Genomic DNA, 18,996 nt, shown 5'->3' on the forward strand with positions numbered 1-18,996 from the left:
AGATGTGTTTAGTCCCTTAGGTGAGTTTTATTGGGTTACCTCTCTTTTGGACTTCAGCAGATTTTGGCTTGGCTCTGGATAGCCTGAGGCCATTTATGCCCCATCTCTATCCCCAGCAAACATATCTAGCACCTCACGTTTAGTCCTCTTGCCCATTAGAGGAGCTAACCCCATTCCTGGTTGCAGCTCTAGTTCCTGGGACCTGTCACTGTCCCTCACTCAATAACTTAAGAACAACTCAGTTTTCACTGGTGGCCTCTGGCTAATTTTCACACCACTGCCTGCTGCCCAGAAATGGATAGGGCTTTGAGCCTTCAGCTTCTCAGCCTCCTCTTGGAATCCTTACATGCAGGAGCCCTATGTGCTGTGACTGCGACCAGTGCCCGCAACATTCTTGAGGCTACTGATTCCACTGCCTTTGCTCCTATTAGGGAAATTTGCCACAAACTCTGTTGTTTTTCCTCTGTTTGGGGTGTTTATATCAGAAGTACCATGCTCCAGGTTGACAAGTTCAGATTGCAGATGATAATAAATGCAAGCAACATAGGCTGTTTTCTGGTCCTCAAAGTTAGGAAAAATAACAAACAGATAAGGGATGGTATTTTTTAAATTTTTTTATTAGTGCATTGTAGTCATACATCTTAGTGGAGTGCAAGATGGTAGAGGCATACATACACACATCACCCAATTAGCCTTTACTCGTTCCTACCCCATCTCCTCCTCCCTCCTCCTCCTCATGTTTGGCTTAGTGACCGAGTTTAATGTTTGTTAAGGTACATCATGTACATTAGGGAATTTTCCTCTTTCCTCCTCCCATCCCCTCAGCTAGGTCACTTTATTTGCTAATCTATAGTATCTCCTTCTTTGTCTAGAGTTCCTCCTATGACCCATTTTTTCCCTAGCTTCTGCATAACTAAGGAGACCATCCAATTTCTTATTTTTTGTGACTGACTAATCTCACTTAACATAATGTTCCATCCATTTCTCTGCAAATGACATAATTGTGGTTTTCTTTATGGCTGAATAGAATTCCATTGTGTACATATCCCACAGTTTTGTAATCCATTCTGTTGATGGACATCTTGGCTGGTTCCATAGTTTGACAATGGTGAATTGTCCAGCTAAGAACATAGATATACATGCATTAGTTTGGTAGTTTGTTTTCCTTTCTTTTGGGCAGATACCCAGAAGTAGTATTGCATATGATAAGTTCGTTCCCACTTTTCTGAGGATCCTCCATACTGTTTTCCCAAGTAGTTGCACACTAATTTGCAATCCCATCTACAATGTTTTAGAGTTCCTACTTCTCCACATCCTCACCAGCATTTGTTGTTGTTTGTGTTCTGATTGATTGCCATTCTAGTTGGAGTTAGGTGAAATCTTAGGGTAGTTTTGATTTGCATTTCTCTGAGTGCCAATGATGTTGAGCACTTTTATGCATTTATTAGCCATTTGAATTTCTTCTTTCATGAAGTGTCTATTTAGTTCACTTGCCTATTTTTTGATTGGTTGTTTTCTTAGTACTGAGTTTCTTGAGTTCTCTGTATATTCTAGATATTAGTCCTGTATCAGAGAAGTAGTTGGCAAAAAATTTTCTCCCATTCTGTTTGTTCTCAGTTGAGATTCTTGATAGTTTCCTTTGCTGTACAGAAGCTCTTAAGTTTAATACAATCTCACATATTGATCCACCTTTTAGTTTCTTGTAACTTTGGGATTTTATTGAGAAAGTTTTACCTGTGCCTATGTGTTACAGTGTTGGACCTATGCTCTTTTCAAGGATCCTCAAGGTTTCTGGTCTAATTTTTAAGTCTTTGATCCATCTTGAATTGACTCTTGTGCAGAGTGGGAAACTGGGGTTTGTTTCCACTTTTCTGTACCTGGTTAACTAGTTTGCAACACCATTTGTTGAAAAGGCTGTTTTTCAATGTATGTTTTGGGCCCCTTTGTCAAAAATCAATTGGCTGTATGTGGATTTGTTTCTGAGTCTTCTATTCTGCTCAGTTGGTCTATGTTTTTGTGCCAGTTCCATCATGTTTTTAGTACTATGGCTTTGTAGTATGCTTTAAAGTCAGATATTTTTATTTCTTTTGCATGGTTTTTGTTGTTGAGAACTACTTCGGCTATTGTGGGTTTTTTATTGTTCCATGTGAATTTAAGGACTGATTTTTCTATGTCTGTAAGGAATGACCTTGTTAATATAATGGGTTCTGTGTTAAATCTATAGATCACTTTTGGAAGAATGGGCATTTTGATGATATTAATTCTGCCTATCTATGAACATAGAGCATCTTTCATTTCTGAGGTCTTCTTCGATTTCTTTTTTCAATGTTTTATAGTTTTATTTGTAGAGGTTTTTACCTCCTTGGTTAAGTTTATTCCTAATTATTTTACTTTTTGTGGAATATCATGAGTGGAAGTGATTTCTGGATTTTTTTTTCCAGTGGATTTATGGCTGGTATACAGAAAACCTTCTTTCTTCTTCTTTTTTTTTTTTCAGTACTGGGGATGGAACCCAGGGACATTCTACCTCCAAACTATACCCCCAGCCCTATTTTTATTCTTTATTTTGAAACAGGGCTTCACTGAGTTGCAGAAGGCCTCACTGAGCTGGAATTACAAGCATGCACCATCATGCCTGGCTAGAAATGCTTCTGACTTTTTAAGATTGGTTTTGTATCCAGAAACTTTGCTGAATTTGATGATCATTTCTATAAGCCTTTTGGTTGAGTTTGTTGGGTATTCTTAGTATCATGTCATTTGAAAATAATGAAGGTTTGAGTTCTTCTCTTCCTGTTTTTATTCCTTTTATTTCCTTTTCTTGCCTTATTGCTCTGGCTAGTGTCACAAGTACTATATTGAAAAGAAGTGATAATGAACATTCTTGTCTTGTTCCTATTTTTAGGGGAAATTCTTGCAGTTTTTCCCCATTTTCTATGATGTTGGTTGTAGACCTTTTGTAGATTGCATTAGGATATTGAGATATGTTCCTTCTATTCCAATTCTTTGAAGAGCTTTTAGCATAAATGGATGTTGAATTCTATCAAATGCTTTTTCAGCATCAATTGAAATTGTCGTGTGATTTTTGTCTTTGGTTCTGTTTATGTGATAAATTACATGGATTGATTTTCATATGTTGAACCAGCCTTGCATCCCTGGGATAAACTGTACTTGATCATGGTATATGATTTTCTTGATGTGGTTTGGAATGTATGTTGCTAGTATTTTGTTTAGCAGTTTTGCATCCATGTTCATCAACAATATAGTTCTGTAGTATTCCTTCCTTTAGCTGTCCTTATTTGGTTTTGGTATTAATGTGATTATGGATTCATAAATGTATTTGGGAGAGTCCTATTTCTTTCTGTTTCATGAAATAGATTGAGAAGTATTAAGATTAGCTTTTTTATAAAGGTTTTATAAAATTCACTTGGGAAACCATCTGGTCCTGGGTTTTTCTTTGATAGTAAGCTTTTATTGCTGCTTCAATCTCTTTAATTGCTATTGGTTGGTTTAAAATTTTTACATCTTCTTGACTCAATTTGGGAAGGTTGTATTTATCTAGAAAGTTGTCAATCTCCTCCAGATTTTCCATTTTATTGGAGTATAGTTTTTCAAAGTAGTTTCTGATAATCTTCTAGATTTCCACACTGTAGGTGATATCTCCTTTTTCATCTCTTATCTTCATAATTTGGGCTGATTACCTCTTTTTCCATTAAGTTGACTAGTGGCTTATCTATCTTGGTAATTTTTTTGAGAAACTTTTGGTTTGGTTGATTTTATGTATTATATTTTTATTTCCCACTTCATTAATTTTTGCTTTGATTTTTATTAATTTCCTGTCTTCAATTGGCTTTGGGTTAAACTGTTCATGGTTTTGTTTTCAAAGGCGTTGAGGTGTGTCATTAAATTATTTATTTGGTGATTTCTGTTCTTATGTGGACACTCAGTGCTATGAATTTTCCTCTTAATACTGCCTTTAAAGTATCCCAGAGGTTTTTATATGTTGTATCTCTATTTTTGTTTGTTTTTAGATTTTCTTGACTTTACCCCTTACTTTTTCTATGACTCATTCTTCATTCATCTATGTGGTGTTCGGTCTCCACATGTTTATGTAGTTTCTCTGGGTCCTCTTATAGTTGATTTCTAGTTTCATTCCATTATGGTCTGAAAAGACACAGGGAAATATGTCACATTTTTTAAATTTGCTTGTGCTTACTTTGTGGCCCAGGATATGATCTATTTTGGAGGATGTTCTGTGAGCAGCTGAGAAAAAGGTGAACTCTGTTCTAATTAAGTGAAATTTTCTATATATGTCTAAAAGGTCCATTTATTTGATCATGTTCTTTAGGTCTGAGGCATCTTTACTGACCTTTTGTCTAGAAGAATTGTCTAACAGTTTGAGGGGAGTGTTGAAGTCTACCAGTATTATTATATTGGGACTTATGAGTGACTTAATGTCACAAAGAGTTTGTTTTATGAAAGTAGCTGCACCTATTCTTGGGGCATAAATGTTGACTATCATTATTTCCTCCTGCTGGATTTTTTTTACCAGTAAAAATAACCTGCTTTGTCTCTTCTAATAAGCTTGGGCTTGAAGTCTAACTTGTCTGATATCATAGTTGCTACTCCTGCTTGTCTTCGAGTCCTGTTGGCATGGATTACCTTGCTCCAGCCCTTTACCTTAAGTTTGTTACTATATTTACTTATAAGGTGTGTTACTTGCAAGCAGCAGATAGATGGATTCTGGTTTTTAATTAATTTTGCCACCTTATGTCATTTTATTGGGGAATTGAGGCCATTTATGTTCAGTGTGATTATTGATAGTTTTTAATTTTTAACATTTTGAGTTTTAACTTCTATTTGAGGTAGTGTTTTTTTCTTCTTTGCTTAGTTGTTTGCTGGAATGAAATTCTTGTTTCTCTGGTTCTGCTGTGTATTACTTATTTCTTATTTGCAGTTAATCTCTTTGAGTATTTTCTCTAGTGCTGGTTTGAAAGACAAATTCTTTCAACTTCTGTTTGTTATGGAAAATTTTTATTTCTCCTTCTAATTTGAGAGATTGTTTTGCTGGATAGGAACTTTTTGGCTGCAAGTTGTTTTCTTTCAGAGTTTGGAATATGTTACTCCGGGCCCTTCTGGTTTTCATGACGTGGTTTGGGAAGTCTGGAGTGATTTTAATTGGTTTGTCTCTGAATGCCACTTGATTTTATTTTTCTTTTGAGATTCTCTCTTTGGCTTCTACTTTGGTCAGTTTTACTATTATTTGGCATAGTGAACCTTTTCTCTGATCTTGTCTAAAGGGAGGTTCTATAAGTTTCCTGTACTGTGTATCAACCTCTTCTATGTTTGGAAAATTGTCTGATATTACTTCTTTGAAAAGATTGTTGATCCCTTTGGATTCTCCTTCTATTCCCTCTTCTATGCCTATTATTCTTAGTCTTTTAAGATGGGCCCATATCTCTTCAATGCCTAATTCATGCTGTTGAATTATTTTTTCTAAATTATATACTATGCATTCATTTTTGGAATAATTATCTTCTATGGGTGAGTGTCTATTCTCCATGTGGTCTAATCTGTTGTTTTTATTTTGTATTTATGCTTTCACTTCAATGATTTCATTCTTTATTTCTTTCAGATTTTCTCTAAATTCTTTTTGGAAGTCCTGGAGTATTATTTCTATAATTACATATCTGGAGATCTCTGCAATTTGCTCTTCTGGAAATCTCTGCAATTCTGTGTTGTCTGGTTCTGTTATTGTGGAGTTGCGGGAGCTCATTGCTTCCTTGTTATTCCTCCTCATGATTTCAGAAATTTGTGTCTGTTGCTTCTGATAAAACATTTTTTTCAGTTTCTATGTGTTGACTGGTATATCCAAGGGCAAGCTGAGTTGTATTCAACAGTGAAGGTTGAGTGAGGATGGAAGTGAAGTTGTAAATGCAAGAATAGGGTAAAGCCACAGATATGATTGAAGAGAATGAGAGTCTGAGTTTGGTAAGGTAGTATATAGTAGAGATTAGAGATAGCAATTATGTAGTAGTATTCTAGTAACCAATGTAGCATATTTAGTATAGTGATATGAAGTGGATTTAATACAAGACAAAGAAGAGAAAAGAAGAGAGAAAAAATAAAAGGGATAGAGAGAAGAGAGTAGGTATATACAAGGGAAGAAGTTTGAAAGAGGGGTTGGGAATAGAGAAAAGAAGCACACACTCACACACACACACACACAAAAAACAAGAAGCAAAAAACAAAACAAAGCAACAACAACAAAACAATGCCACCCTGTAAATATATGTATATTCAGAAGACTGGGCCTCTGAAGTATCTCTCTGTGCCTACACCAAGTGCCTTTGGCACCCTTCCTGTTGAAAGCCTGGTTCTCTGAGTCTTTCTCAATCTATTTAGGTGGCTATTATTAGTGGGGCTAGATCTAGTGTTAAGTGTAAGTTACCCTCCATGCTTTCCATGGATGTGGGGCCTGAGTCTCTCTCTGCCTGAGTAGGTAGCAGATGCCTCTGGGACCAAGAATCTCTGTTCTCCACAGCTAGGGCTGGGTTGGTCTGACTTCTCTCCATACACCCTGATTCAGGGCTCTGTGGTGATACTGGAGATCCCACTAGTTGGATCTAGTGTTGAGCTTAGATCTCCCTCCATACTTTCCACTGATTCAAGCCTGAATATGTCTTAGACTCTGCTATGTCCAACAGCAGACTCCATCCACACCTCTGCCAGGTTGAGCTGCAAAGTCTCAGATCCAGGGAGTTTATCACTGCTGCACAAGTCCCTGAGGTGCCACACTGGGTGTTCTACTGTGGGGATGGTAAGCTCACTTACAGTATTGTTAAGTGCCGCTCTGGATCTCTGGAGGGCCTCGTGAGCTTGTCTGCCACTGGTGTTTGTGCAGGAGACATTGATGGCTTACAATTCTGATGATCTGTAGCTGCTTACTTCATTTCAAGTCATTGGTTGTTTTCCTGTGAATCTCTGGATTCAGATGCAGTGAGGCAAGATGGCACCACAACTGATTCCACAGCCACAGCTATTGTTGGTGGGTGGGGTTCTTTTTTGATCTCTGATTGATCTTCCAGCTTTTTTTTCTGCCCCCTTTTACTTATTGTGTTCTTTTTAAAATTACAGTGTTTTCTTTCTTTTGTAAGAATGCTGTTTTTAAGGCAATGGAGATCAGGTGTCAGCAGGACTGAGATGTGCTGCTTCCCTCAATTATCATCTTACTGGAAGTCCAGGGAGTGGTATTTTGGCTTTCTAACATTAATCAACATATACAATGTCCCATAGCCTCCTTTATGTCACACACAGTGTCAGGTTGTTCAGATATCTAGAGGATCCTGAGGGCTTCTATTAGTATCAGTCCAGTCCCAAATTAGTTTTTCAAGGTAACTTGAATGGCAAGAGCAAAAGAAAGACACCAAGAAATAAAACTGTCAAAACAGTTAGCAGGCAGGTCCTGGAGAGCAGTGAGTGCCATGGGCATGTTGAAAGACCAGTAACAGGAACAGACTTGCATTTTAGCAAGATTCCAGAAAGCAACAGCAAGATAGGATAGATAGTGGATCTGGAGGCTAAAGTGTAGATATTCCTGGGAAGACTGGGAAGGATCTACCACATGACCCAGCTATACCATTCCTGGACATCTTTCCAAAGGGACTGAAATCAGAATATTATGGTAATGCATGCATAGCCATGTTTATAGTAGCACTTTCATACTAGACAAACTAGAGAACCGACCTAGGTGTCCATTGACAGATGAATGGATTACAAAATTATAGGATATATAATCAAAGGAATGATACTCAATAATAAAGAACAAAATTATGTAACTTGCAGGAAGATAAATGGACCCGAAGTCAATGAAAGTGCTATGTTTTCTCTAATATGCAGAAGCTAAGTAATCAGGATAATAGAGGGAAGAGAAACTCCAGTGAATGGAGGGAGGTGATCTAGGGGTGGGGGCAAGAGGGAGAATAAATGAAGGAAACACACCCATTGACAGAATGTGCTCATATGAGATGCCAATGTCAGTCTCATTGCCTTGTGTCTGGGGAAGGGGGTGGAGATGGAGCCAGGGAAGTCACCAAGTGCCCTGTGCATGTGTGTCACTAGCACTATGAACTACATTTAAAAAAATTTTTTTTGTGGGTCTATGGATAGAACCCAGGGGCATTTGATCTCCAAGCTACACCCCCTGCCCTATTTTTTATTCTTTATTTTGAAACAGGGTCTCACTAAGTTGTGGAGGGCCTCACTACGTAGCTGAAGCTGTCTCTGAACCGTGATTCTCAGGTCTCAGCCTCCCAAATGCTGGGATTACAAGAGTGCGCCACCATGCCTGGCTATGAACTACATTTTGATGTGCAACTATAACGTGCCAATAACACTGTTAACAATAACAGTTAAAAATAAAAGTTTCATAAGTAATAAAATGAAAACAAAAAACTAAAAATCAATCATTAATAAATCTGCTACAAAACACATTTGTAAAAAGAGACAAAAGTAAATTTTTTGGTAATACTCTTCTAAGAGATGGTAGGGCCTCAACCTGATCTGGGGCAGTATGCATAGAGTTGTAGGGGACAACCTTGAAAAACATTTAGAAGACCCAATAATCAAGACCTGGGAATAGAGGTAAAGCTTGGAGGACTGGAGTTTGGTTCCCTGCTTTGGGGCTTGGGGATCAGAGTCTTGGGCAGTAACTCCATCAAGTTAAGAGTAAGGAGGATAAATATTGCACCTAAGCACACTGTGGTTTCCCCTTCACCCTCTCTTCTACACCTGAGGTGTCCTGACGAGGCTTATGTTGGTTTGGTTTTTTTGAAGGTCCAGAAATGTCCTTGGTATGTCTGATGGACTTCCAAGCACAGGCTCGGGAGCGGCTGTCTAAGTCATCTTGGGATTTTATTGATGGAGGAGCTGATGAAAGCATCACGAGAGATGACAACATCGCAGCGCTTAGAAAGTCTGGCCTTCCATATCCTTTCATTGCTAGACTAAGCTTGAAGGCTTAGTTAAGGCACTGGTTGAGGGCTCCTTAGATAGTGGCAGTCCTGGTTTTTGCCTTCAAAGAACAGATAATACTCAAGCTATAATATTGCTGGGGTTTGTTGCTGTTTGGTTTTTGAGGGGAGAAGTAGAGGGGGTTGAAGAGAAGATGGATAGACAGAGAATTTATCTTAAAACTATCCATATGAGTCACTCTCCCTTTGCAGTCTGGCAATTTTGAAACCTGAAAAGATAGAACAAGAATACCAGGAAGTCCAGCCACAGGGCCAAGAAGAAAAGCCTGCTACACATTCTTAGATCTCCTGCACTCCTAAATTTCTGTCTTGGAGGAAAGAGTGTAAGACAAGAGAAAGGACTCAGGTTTGAAGAAAATAGGTAGATTCAAGGAATATTAGGGATGACAGAAGATTCATTCAAGGGAGAGAAATTGAACTTGAAAAACAGGGAATAGATCACGGTTCAATAAACAATAGCTATAGGCCAAGTCTGGCCCACTACCTATTTTTTACTTATGTAACATCCAGCAAAAAAAAATCAAAATCATTTTATAAGATCTGTCCTTTTTCAGTGTCTTCATACTTTCTAGAGACTTATTGACAAGTGGGCTAAGTGGAAAAGGAATAAGCCTGGAATTCCTTCCTTGCTCATCTTTTCCTTTCTGGTCCTTGTTATGATCAATAAAGCCATCCAAGCACGAAAATTCTAGTCAGGGAATTGAGGCTTAAAGAGAGACTTTGGACAGAGGACAGCAGGGCCCAGTGTGCACTATGATGCTCCAGAGGCTCAGAGAGGATTGAATTAATGAAGAACAGGATGTTGGGAGTAATTTCGTGGAGATAAGCCTCCTTCTGGCCCTGCACTGTGTACTCAGGATCAGTCAGCTGAACCCACAAAAATGATTCACAGGACATCAGTAATCATTGGCATGCTGGAAAGTAATCCTGCCAATACAATTTCTCCTTATTGTCTAGCACAGAATCCGCCTGCGACCCCGGTACCTGAGAAATGTGTCAGAGGTGGACACCAGGACCACCATCCAGGGGGAGGAGATCAGTGCCCCCATTTGCATCTCACCTACAGCCTTCCACTGCATCACCTGGCCTGATGGGGAAATGAGCACCGCCAGAGGTATGGGCAAACCCTACCTTCAGGCTCCCTTCTGGGAGCACAAAGTGTGCCCGAGGCCTCCCCAGAGCAGAGCAGAGAGCTCCAGGGTCTCTCATGAAGGGCCTCATGGACAGCAGTCTGATTTTAATTTAAAAAGGTGAATAAGGAATTTGTGCAACCTTTTCCCTAAGACTGAAAAAACCCACTATATGTAATAATGAATAGTTGGAGTAGGACAGGGACTGCCGATGCATTGAAAGGTCTAAAATCCTGCCATCATTCTAAAAAGGGGTGCTGGGCCCTCTCCATCACACCATCTGTGGGTAAGGGGGTGTTTCACAAGCAGGCCCCATTGATAGCCCAAAGGGTAGGGCTCTCTTTGGCCCCTTAGAGGCAGTGATGAGGGTGAATGGTGAGACTTTGATGTAGGGTGAGGAGACAATCATGACACAGGTCCTAACACTAAGCCCTGGCAGTTACTCTTGTTCAAACATTCCATTTCCCTACTTCTCAACTTCCCTTGTTATCTTAGTTTGAAAAAAATTTCTTGTGTTATCTCTCCTTCCAAGTAACCTCCATTCTCTTTCAATATCTTCCACCAATACTAATAAATAATAATAATAATAAATATCAATGTTAATAGTTGATAATTAATATTAATAATACCATTAATAATAATGAGGAGAGATGGAGTTGAAATTATTCTTGGGACTCTGTAGTTATTATTTTAAGCCAACTCTTTTTTGTGTGAGTTATTCAGAGATTCTCTGTAGTCTTTCCCTTTGTTTCTAAGATGCCGGAGGCAACGAATTCAATGATTCTAGAGCTGAAGTTGATGTAGCCAGGTCTGGATGGGTTGAAATATAAAGATCCTATATGGAAGTGACTAGCTTACTAAATCTTCACAGTTCAATGTTTTGATTTTGGATGGGGTAAAAGGACGGAGTGTGTCCTGTCAACAGGAACATTGGTCATATTGACTTTTGATCAGGTCACATTCCCTGCCCATGGCTTATAGCATGGGAGTGACACTGACCTGCTGGGTAAACTCACTGAGATGATAAAAGTAGAAAATGAGGAACATGCAAGTCAGCAGCCATAGTGGTGCCAGCATCATCACCACCATCAACATCAGCCTCCTTACCACCAGCATTTGTATAGTACATTGCTTTGCCATTTAAAGAATAGTTCCATATCTAGCATGTTATTTAATCTCCCAACAAAAGATAGGTGCTGAGCCAGCTGTGGTGGTGTATGTCTATAGTCCCTGTACTTGAGAAGCTGAGACAGGAGGATCAGAGGTTTGAGAACAGACTCAGCAATGCAAGGGAACTCTTATCAACCTAGCAAGACCATGTTTCAGAACAAAAAATTTAAAAAAGGAATGGAAGAGTATCCCAGAGGTAGAATGCTCTTGGGTATAATCCCCCATATAAAACACATACAAGAAAGACAGGTGCTATTATCTCCCTTGCCCCTTTTATAGATGAAATAAATGAGACTTGAGGTTAGACAGCAAAATGTGGTAGAACCAGCATTTTTCTAATCTGAGATATAATACTCTCCTACTACAGAATTTAGGCTTTTAGATTGAAATTTAATTCCCCATTCTTTTTCCTTTCTAATTCTCTTCTGTTCCATTAAAAAATTAATGAGAAGCCTACTTTTATTTGTATGAAGGCAAAATAACCCAACATGGTCCAGCAGACTGAATGCTATGTCTAGCTGGAAGATTTTTATGAGATATGTAAAATAGATTATACAGAGGAGGACCCAAGCAGATTTGGGTCTCTCCATCTGATCAAAACACCTTCCATCACTGCCCTACAGGGAAGCAGAATGCAGTCAAGCTTCAGCTTCACTCACAGGGCAAGCTGGCCAGAACCAACACAGATTAGGGCTTCTCACCTCATCCACGGTTTCTCCACTCTTCAGTCTGATTCCTGACCTTTGCTTTGTAGCTGCCCAGGCAGCCAATATCTGTTATATCACCAGCACATATTCCAGCTGTGCCCTTGAAGATATTGTGGCTACTGCCCCCAGAGGCCTCCGATGGTTCCAACTCTATGTGCAGTCAGATTGGGAGCTCAACAAACAGCTGATTCAGAGGGTGGAATCCCTGGGGTTCAAAGCTTTGGTGATCACTGTGGATGCACCTGTAATTGGCAAAAGGAGACAGGACATAAGAAACCAATTGGATTTGCAGAAGAACTTAATGTTAAAGGATCTTCAGTCACCTACAGAGGTATGAAAGCTACTGGAATCAAGAGATGAGAATTATGGGAGGCAAAAGCCCTCCCTTCTTTCTTCCCTTACTTCTGTCTCCCTTTCTATCAGTATTGATTGCATACCTGTCCAGTCCCAAACATGAGATACAGCAATTGAGAAAGAAGCCCCAGTATCTGCTCCCCAAATGTTCTCAGCCCTGGAGCTGCTGGACTTGTCACCAGAAATGTTCAGGACAGGACTGGATGCTGAGATCAGAACCCCTGGGAAAGACTTTTGCAGGAATAGGGGCGTAAACTAAGTCATCCTGCATTTTCCACTTCACAGAGTCCTTAGAAAATGATCGTGTTAGATGGCACACATAGATAGACCACCTCTCTGAAAAGAGAGCTCATGCCCATTCTGCTGCCTTAAAAACTAAGAAGTAATATTTCTGCACACTTAGAACCCATCCCTGGAGCAGCTGGGCATGGCAGCTCACTGGTATGGGATCTTTAGGCAGCCACAATGGACACTTCCTTTGCTAAATTCCTACATTTGGATAGAATGCCCCAAAGGGGAAAGCCATAGGATAAATTGGAATCCCTTGGCAATAATAGAGGTAATCATGACAGCCTGTTCAGCCGATGTGCAGCTGTGGTACTTAGTCAAGAGACTCAACAGTTTTCCTTTACCACAATTTGGCCTTGAGATGCTCTGGAATCTTTATCTCAGATTCCACAGGAACATTGGGATTTATAGATATTTTGATGTACGTGGTAAATATTTATTGGATAATATCTGATTTAGGATTCATAAGACTGTTTACATCTTAGCCTGTGAATATCTCAACCACAAAATGTCAAACTGACCTATAAATACTTTTATTTATTTATCTCATATATTAAACTTTGAATTTTTTAAAGTGGAGATTCTGTCTTATTTGTCTCTGTGTCGCCAGATCTTGGCATAATTCCTGAGCATAAACATGAGCAAGCAACCAAAGTAGAAATTCAATTAAACAGTTCTGTTAGGAAAGAGATATAGAAGCATTGTTGGGTTTCATTGCTCCTCTTATTAAGCCTTTTAACAACAGTTCTTAACTGGGCATAGTATCACATGTCTGTTATCCTAGTACTTGTGGCTGAGACAGGAAGATCACAGGTTTGAGACCAGCCTCAGCTGAGACCTGACGAAATCTAGCAACACCTATTTCAAAATAAAAAATAAAAAGGGTTAGGGATGTAGCTCAGAGGTAGAATGTCCCTGGGTTCAATCTCCAGTACCAAAAAAAATTTTTTTTAATAAGAATTGGAGAGGACAGCTCTCCAAGTGTGTCTCACTTTTGGAATATATCCTTTTTATTCTCCACAGAGAAATTCTGCACCTTGTGTCCAGCTGGATCCCATAAGCTCATCTTTCTGCTGGAATAAGCTCTCCTGGCTTCAGAGCATAACTCGACTGCCCATTATCCTTAAAGGGATTTTGACAAAAGAGGATGCAGAGTTAGCAGTGAAGCACAATGTCCAGGGCATCATTGTGTCTAACCATGGTGGGAGGCAGCTGGACGAGGTTCTGGCTTCGGTAAGTAGGCTGACTTCAGTGATGGGTGTTCACGTCAAGGGGGTCTGTGCAACTGGGCACATTCCCTTTTCCCTGATCACATGTAATCCCTATGTTTCTTAGGAACTGCTAGTCATTAATAACAATCAGGTGAGTATGGGCCATTTTTACAAGCTTTACATGTTTTCTAATTTCCTGAAATGCTCTGAGATGAGGATATCCCTATTGTACAGATGGATATACTGGAGTTTGGAGACATCAAGTAAATTGTCTTAAGTCCACACAGATAATAATGAATGATCAAGGTAGGATAAGAGAGATGTTCCAGATGCACTGAGGTATTACTTTCTGCAGAAAGCATTCAGCTTGAAGCTTGCATGTCTGCAAGGACTGTACCTACATGGTTTCCCACCTGACAAATCCCTTGATTGGAATTAGCTATTATTTAATTTAATGGAGATGTGTATGCTATCCCTTTTTCAAAAGGTTGTCCTATTGCTGCTTGACTCATCTTAAGAAAGAGAAGTAAGGATTTTCCCTCCTAAGCTTGTTTGGCCTTTTTATTATATAAGTATTCATCTTCTGAAATTATTGTCAACTCCATTGTCCAACATGGCTAGAAAAGTTTGCTTGTACAAATGTATTTATTTCCTTTTTGTGACACCATAGAACTATTCCAAATAATACCTGGACTTGAATTTTCTCCAGTTATTACATATAAGACCAAAATATACTCAACTTCCCCCTTCACGTGTAAACTGAAGTACAAACTTCTTTTCTCCCGGTTCTTGTTCTGCTCAGCCTCTGCCAGAGGAGCTCATTCAGGTATAACTGGGATATATTCCTTCTTAGCAGAATCTGAGGGCCTGGTTTCTCCCCCTGTCCTCTGGCGTCCCGTGGGAAGCATAAACAGTACTCCCAGCATCTCCAGGGGGCTTGAGAATGTGGCTGCAGCTGCAGTTGATAAGCTACAGGAGGATCCCAGTTTCACGGCCAGCCTCAGCAACTTAGCAAGATTCTTGGCAACTTAGTGAGAACTTGTTTCAGAATTAAAAAGTGAAAAGGGCTGGAGGTATAGCTTGGAGGTAGGAAGCCCCTGGCTTTACTCCCCAGTACAAAGAAAAAAAATAACCAGTGGCGGTTCAGAACTCCCTCCCCAAGGGCCCCCTCCCAACCCCCTCGGAGGGCCTGCTGTCATTCTCCTTACAAAGTTGGAGGTGCCAGGAGTCTGGGTCACTGTACCTTAGAAAGCCCCAAGGCCTGTTAGCCTCAGGAATTGGAACTAAACTGAACATCTAAGGTGCAAATTTCAGCAAGCAATAGTTGCTTTTGTTTTATTTTTCAGAGGCCAGTGTGGCTGTTGCTTGGTTGACCGACCTTGGTGACTTAAGGAATAATAAACAGCTGAGTTTCCCAACAGGCTTTGGTCCAGACCCTCAGGCTATGGACAGCCATACTTGTTTTGATATAGAACAACAATAACTTAGTGCCTGAAGAGTGGGAGATGCTTTTATTGGTGCATCATAATGTAATTCACAGTGATAGTGAGACACATGGACACAGAACTTGGTAGGCTTCCTCCTGGCCCCCCACCCTGCTCCCTCCACACTTCCCCTTTTCATCACAGGGTATTGAGATCCGCACTGGCATTCTCACATATGTACACAAAATCAGTGAATGTGTTTCCTTCATTCACTGTACCTTCCTCCACCTCATCACTTTCCCCTAGACCGCCTCCCTCTCTCCATCACAGTTTCCTAAGAGACCATTTCTAACTATACCATCCTAGTATAAGAGACAGTAGAAGAAAATCAACTGTCAATTTTTCTTTAACATTAAAGTGAACATTATGAATGGAAAGAGTCACCCATGCGTGGTGGTGCACACCTGTAATCCCAGTACTTGGGAGGCTGAGACAGGAAGACTACAGGTTCAAAGCAAGCCTTGGCAACTTAGCAAGCCTCCGATTTAAAAAAAAAAAAAAAAAAAAAAAAAAAAGATCTCTGAGCAGATGTAGCTCAGAGGCAGAGTGCCTCTTGGGTTCAACTCCCAGTACTAAAAAATAAAATAAATAGAAAATGTCCTTCTTGGGATGTGAAGAGGAACCAAGCGTGTCTTCCAACCCAGAAACAATTAAACGGGCATTAGAGAGAAGCTGGACTTGCACTGAAGTTAGTGGGAGGGAGAGGCTGCAGCATCTCCAGGAGCCTCGTGAATGTGGTGGCAGCTGTGGTTGACAAGCTCCAGCGATCTCAAGGAAGGGAGGGAATGAATTGTGAAGGGCTGTTCCCCAGCTTGGACTTCCAGGGCCTACCCCCTGTGAAAGGGCACATCCCATAACACCGAAATACAAATCCCCGAGGCCAGGAAGCCGTGTGCCTGTCTCCTTTTCAGATTGATGCTTTGCCAGAAGTGGTGGCTGCCGTGAATGGGAAATTTGAAGTGTACCTGGATGGTGGGATTCGAACCGGCAACGATGTGTTAAAAGCTCTGGCCCTTGGGGCAAAGTGCATTTTCCTTGGGAGACCCATTCTGTGGGGTCTTGCCTGCAAGGTGAGATGGCACAGAGCTTCTCGCCCATGATTGTGCCTTTCTAAGCTTTACTCTCCAACTTTGCCATTTTTCATGGCACCCAGTGGTTAAATGAACCCTATCAGGATCTCCACGCTCCCTCTGAAGCATGTCACAAACTTTTGTAGTTCTCCTTCCTCCTGCCTTTTTCACTTTGCTTTCCTTTATTCCCCCAGGACTTTTGATTTCATAGATAGTTCCTATCCCCTCTGCCCTACCTTGAACTGTATCTGCAGCTTATATACAAGCAGTGGTCAGAACCTTCCTTTAAGGCCTTTTTTGGTGTCATTTTTTTTCTTAACAGGGTGAACGTGGTGTCCAAGAGGTTTTGAACATTTTAAAAAGTGAGTTCCACACCTCTATGTCCCTTGCAGGTAAGTTTTGAAATTTGTCCCTGATTTCAAGCTTAAGTGGGAAATCTGCATAATCAGAATGGCAGCCTGTTTCCCAAGCTAACTTGGGAAACTGACTTGGGCAGCTGACCTGAAGATAGATAACAGGGAAGAGATGCCCTTGGCAGAGACCAAGCACTATTTCTGCCAGTGGAAACCCTGTTGTTTATGTTCACCCCAGTCAAGCCAGTGGAAACCCTGTTGTTTATGTTCACCCCAGTCAAGCCAGGCATGAAGTGCAATTCTTTATGTTTTTACTCATTTTTAGGGAAGACTGTCTTGTTAGTTATATTTTGGGAATATATTTTACTATCATTATGTTTGGAAAAGTGCATACATTCTAAACATGGAAAGAACTTCATATTCAACTTTGTATAGCCTCTTGTCAAAATTTTCCAGCCTTCTCATCACAGGGAACATCTCACTGTTTGTCTGAGCTGACACACCCAGCCCCATACCACCATGATAGTTCCTCTTTCCCCCCTTTTCTTTTTACTTCTACTCTGAAGAGACTATCTTTAATCCCCATCAGCTATAGTCTTTGTTTTGCCTATTGATTATAAGATCTTCTGCTAAAGAAGGGTCTTTTCCTTTGACAGAGCTTTCCCTCAGGAGGCAGTTGGTATAGGGGATCCTTACCCCATCTCATGATATTCCTGAGTCTGTTCCTTCCTCTAACCTAATGCCTTATCAAAACTGAGATTAAGGTCAACAGTATATACTGCACATAGGAGTTGACTTTTAAAGATGAAAACATAGAGATTTTATGTCTTTACCCTGACATTTTGACCTAGCTATGCTAACACATGACATGAACATAAGATCATAAAAATAATTCCCAGTGCAATCAGAATTACAGTAGTCATTTTGTGCATATAAAATTTTTATCAGGGATGAGTTAACTAAGGAAGGTAAAGATGGATTCAACTATCTGGTTACATCTGGAGAAGTATAGCAATCCCTAGGGGAAAACAATGGGTTAGCATGGAACTCAGAGAAATGGGTTACTACCAAAGCCAACAGACATGAACAGCTCCTATCATTCCTGGGCTGGAAAATTTTCTGCATGAACACAAAGATTCAAGTCTTGTTCCCATGCACAGTCCTATAACCATGAAATATGAGAAATAGGCTTTATCACTATTTGTTTCTTTCAGGCTGCCGGTCAGTCTCTGAGATCAATCGGGACCTGATCCAGTTTTCCAGGTTATAAGGAAAGAAGATATTGTCCACAGGAGGAACACAAGCTCAGAACATGGCGTGCAGTGCTGCCTGCCTAGGCTTCATCCTACCCAGCAGCTTGTGCCCTATACCCTCAAAGCCCTTCCCCTTGTTGCCTTCATGGGCCTACACAGCTGTACCATTGTTGCCTCATTGTTGTTCTCTTGACTAAAATTCTCCTCTGAAATAAAAGCTCTTAAAAGGGCAGGTCAATAATGACTCAGCAACTAATGTGTTATATATTTTTGTCTAAGATTCCATATATCTCTATAAAATAGATGTCGAATTTTGTACTATTCACAGAAAAACTATACATGTAAAATATCTCCCCCCCAAAAATTACACTCCTTTCTGTGTATAATAGAGAAATCGCATTGCTAAGGACATAGTGCTTAGGGCTGTCACAACATGGGTATGATGGTCTGGATGCAACTGGCAAGATACATTGTCTTGGGCAACTTTTCTTTTTAATCACTCTTCACTCTTCATGAGATGGGAATTATGCTATCTAGCCCAATAAACTGGAAGAGACATTAGGTAAGATAAGGCATATAAAGCTTGGCGCACAATGCTTGGCACACAATACTTGGCACATAAATGCTTGGCTCCTGAACCTTTAAGAAACAGTAGATATTTTTATTATTGTTTGGAAAATTGGTAGCACCAATCTTTCAAGACCTTGTTCAAATGTCACCATATATAAAATATATATTATATATAACATATACATTATATGTAGATAATATTATAACATACACATTATATATAGATAATATTATATATAATACTTCCCAAAAGAATTCATACTATATCAAACAGTACGGGACAGTCAGATCAGATGAAAGGAAAATAAGATAGAATAGTTAGAATATTCAAGAGTTTTGAGATACATGAAAAGATGTTCCCCATCACTAGCCATCAA

The 18,996-nt window shown here is 39.9% G+C and overlaps 1 protein-coding gene across 2 annotated transcripts; it reads left to right on the plus strand.

Annotated features, from left to right (window-relative positions):
- Nucleotides 1-8,834: 8,834 nt before the first annotated feature.
- HAO2 (hydroxyacid oxidase 2) lies at nucleotides 8,835-18,066 on the plus strand (the record flags this gene model as incomplete). 2 transcript variants are annotated; one of them, XM_080692368.1, is made up of 7 exons in its annotated part: nucleotides 8,841-8,971; nucleotides 9,992-10,143; nucleotides 12,084-12,367; nucleotides 13,702-13,911; nucleotides 16,285-16,443; nucleotides 16,766-16,835; nucleotides 18,011-18,066. In XM_080692368.1, the coding sequence occupies 7 exons, from the start codon at nucleotides 8,841-8,843 to the stop codon at nucleotides 18,064-18,066; spliced, it is 1,062 nt and encodes a 353-aa protein (XP_080548494.1). The 2 variants fall into 2 exon arrangements, with proteins under 2 accessions (XP_080548495.1, XP_080548494.1); XM_080692369.1 differs by lacking the exon at nucleotides 13,702-13,911 and having other exon boundaries at nucleotides 8,835-8,971.
- Between the last annotated feature and the right edge of the window lie 930 nt (nucleotides 18,067-18,996).

Source organism: Muscardinus avellanarius (assembly GCF_963383645.1).
Source record: "Muscardinus avellanarius genome assembly, chromosome: 3".
NCBI classification, from domain to species: Eukaryota; Metazoa; Chordata; class Mammalia; order Rodentia; family Gliridae; genus Muscardinus; species Muscardinus avellanarius.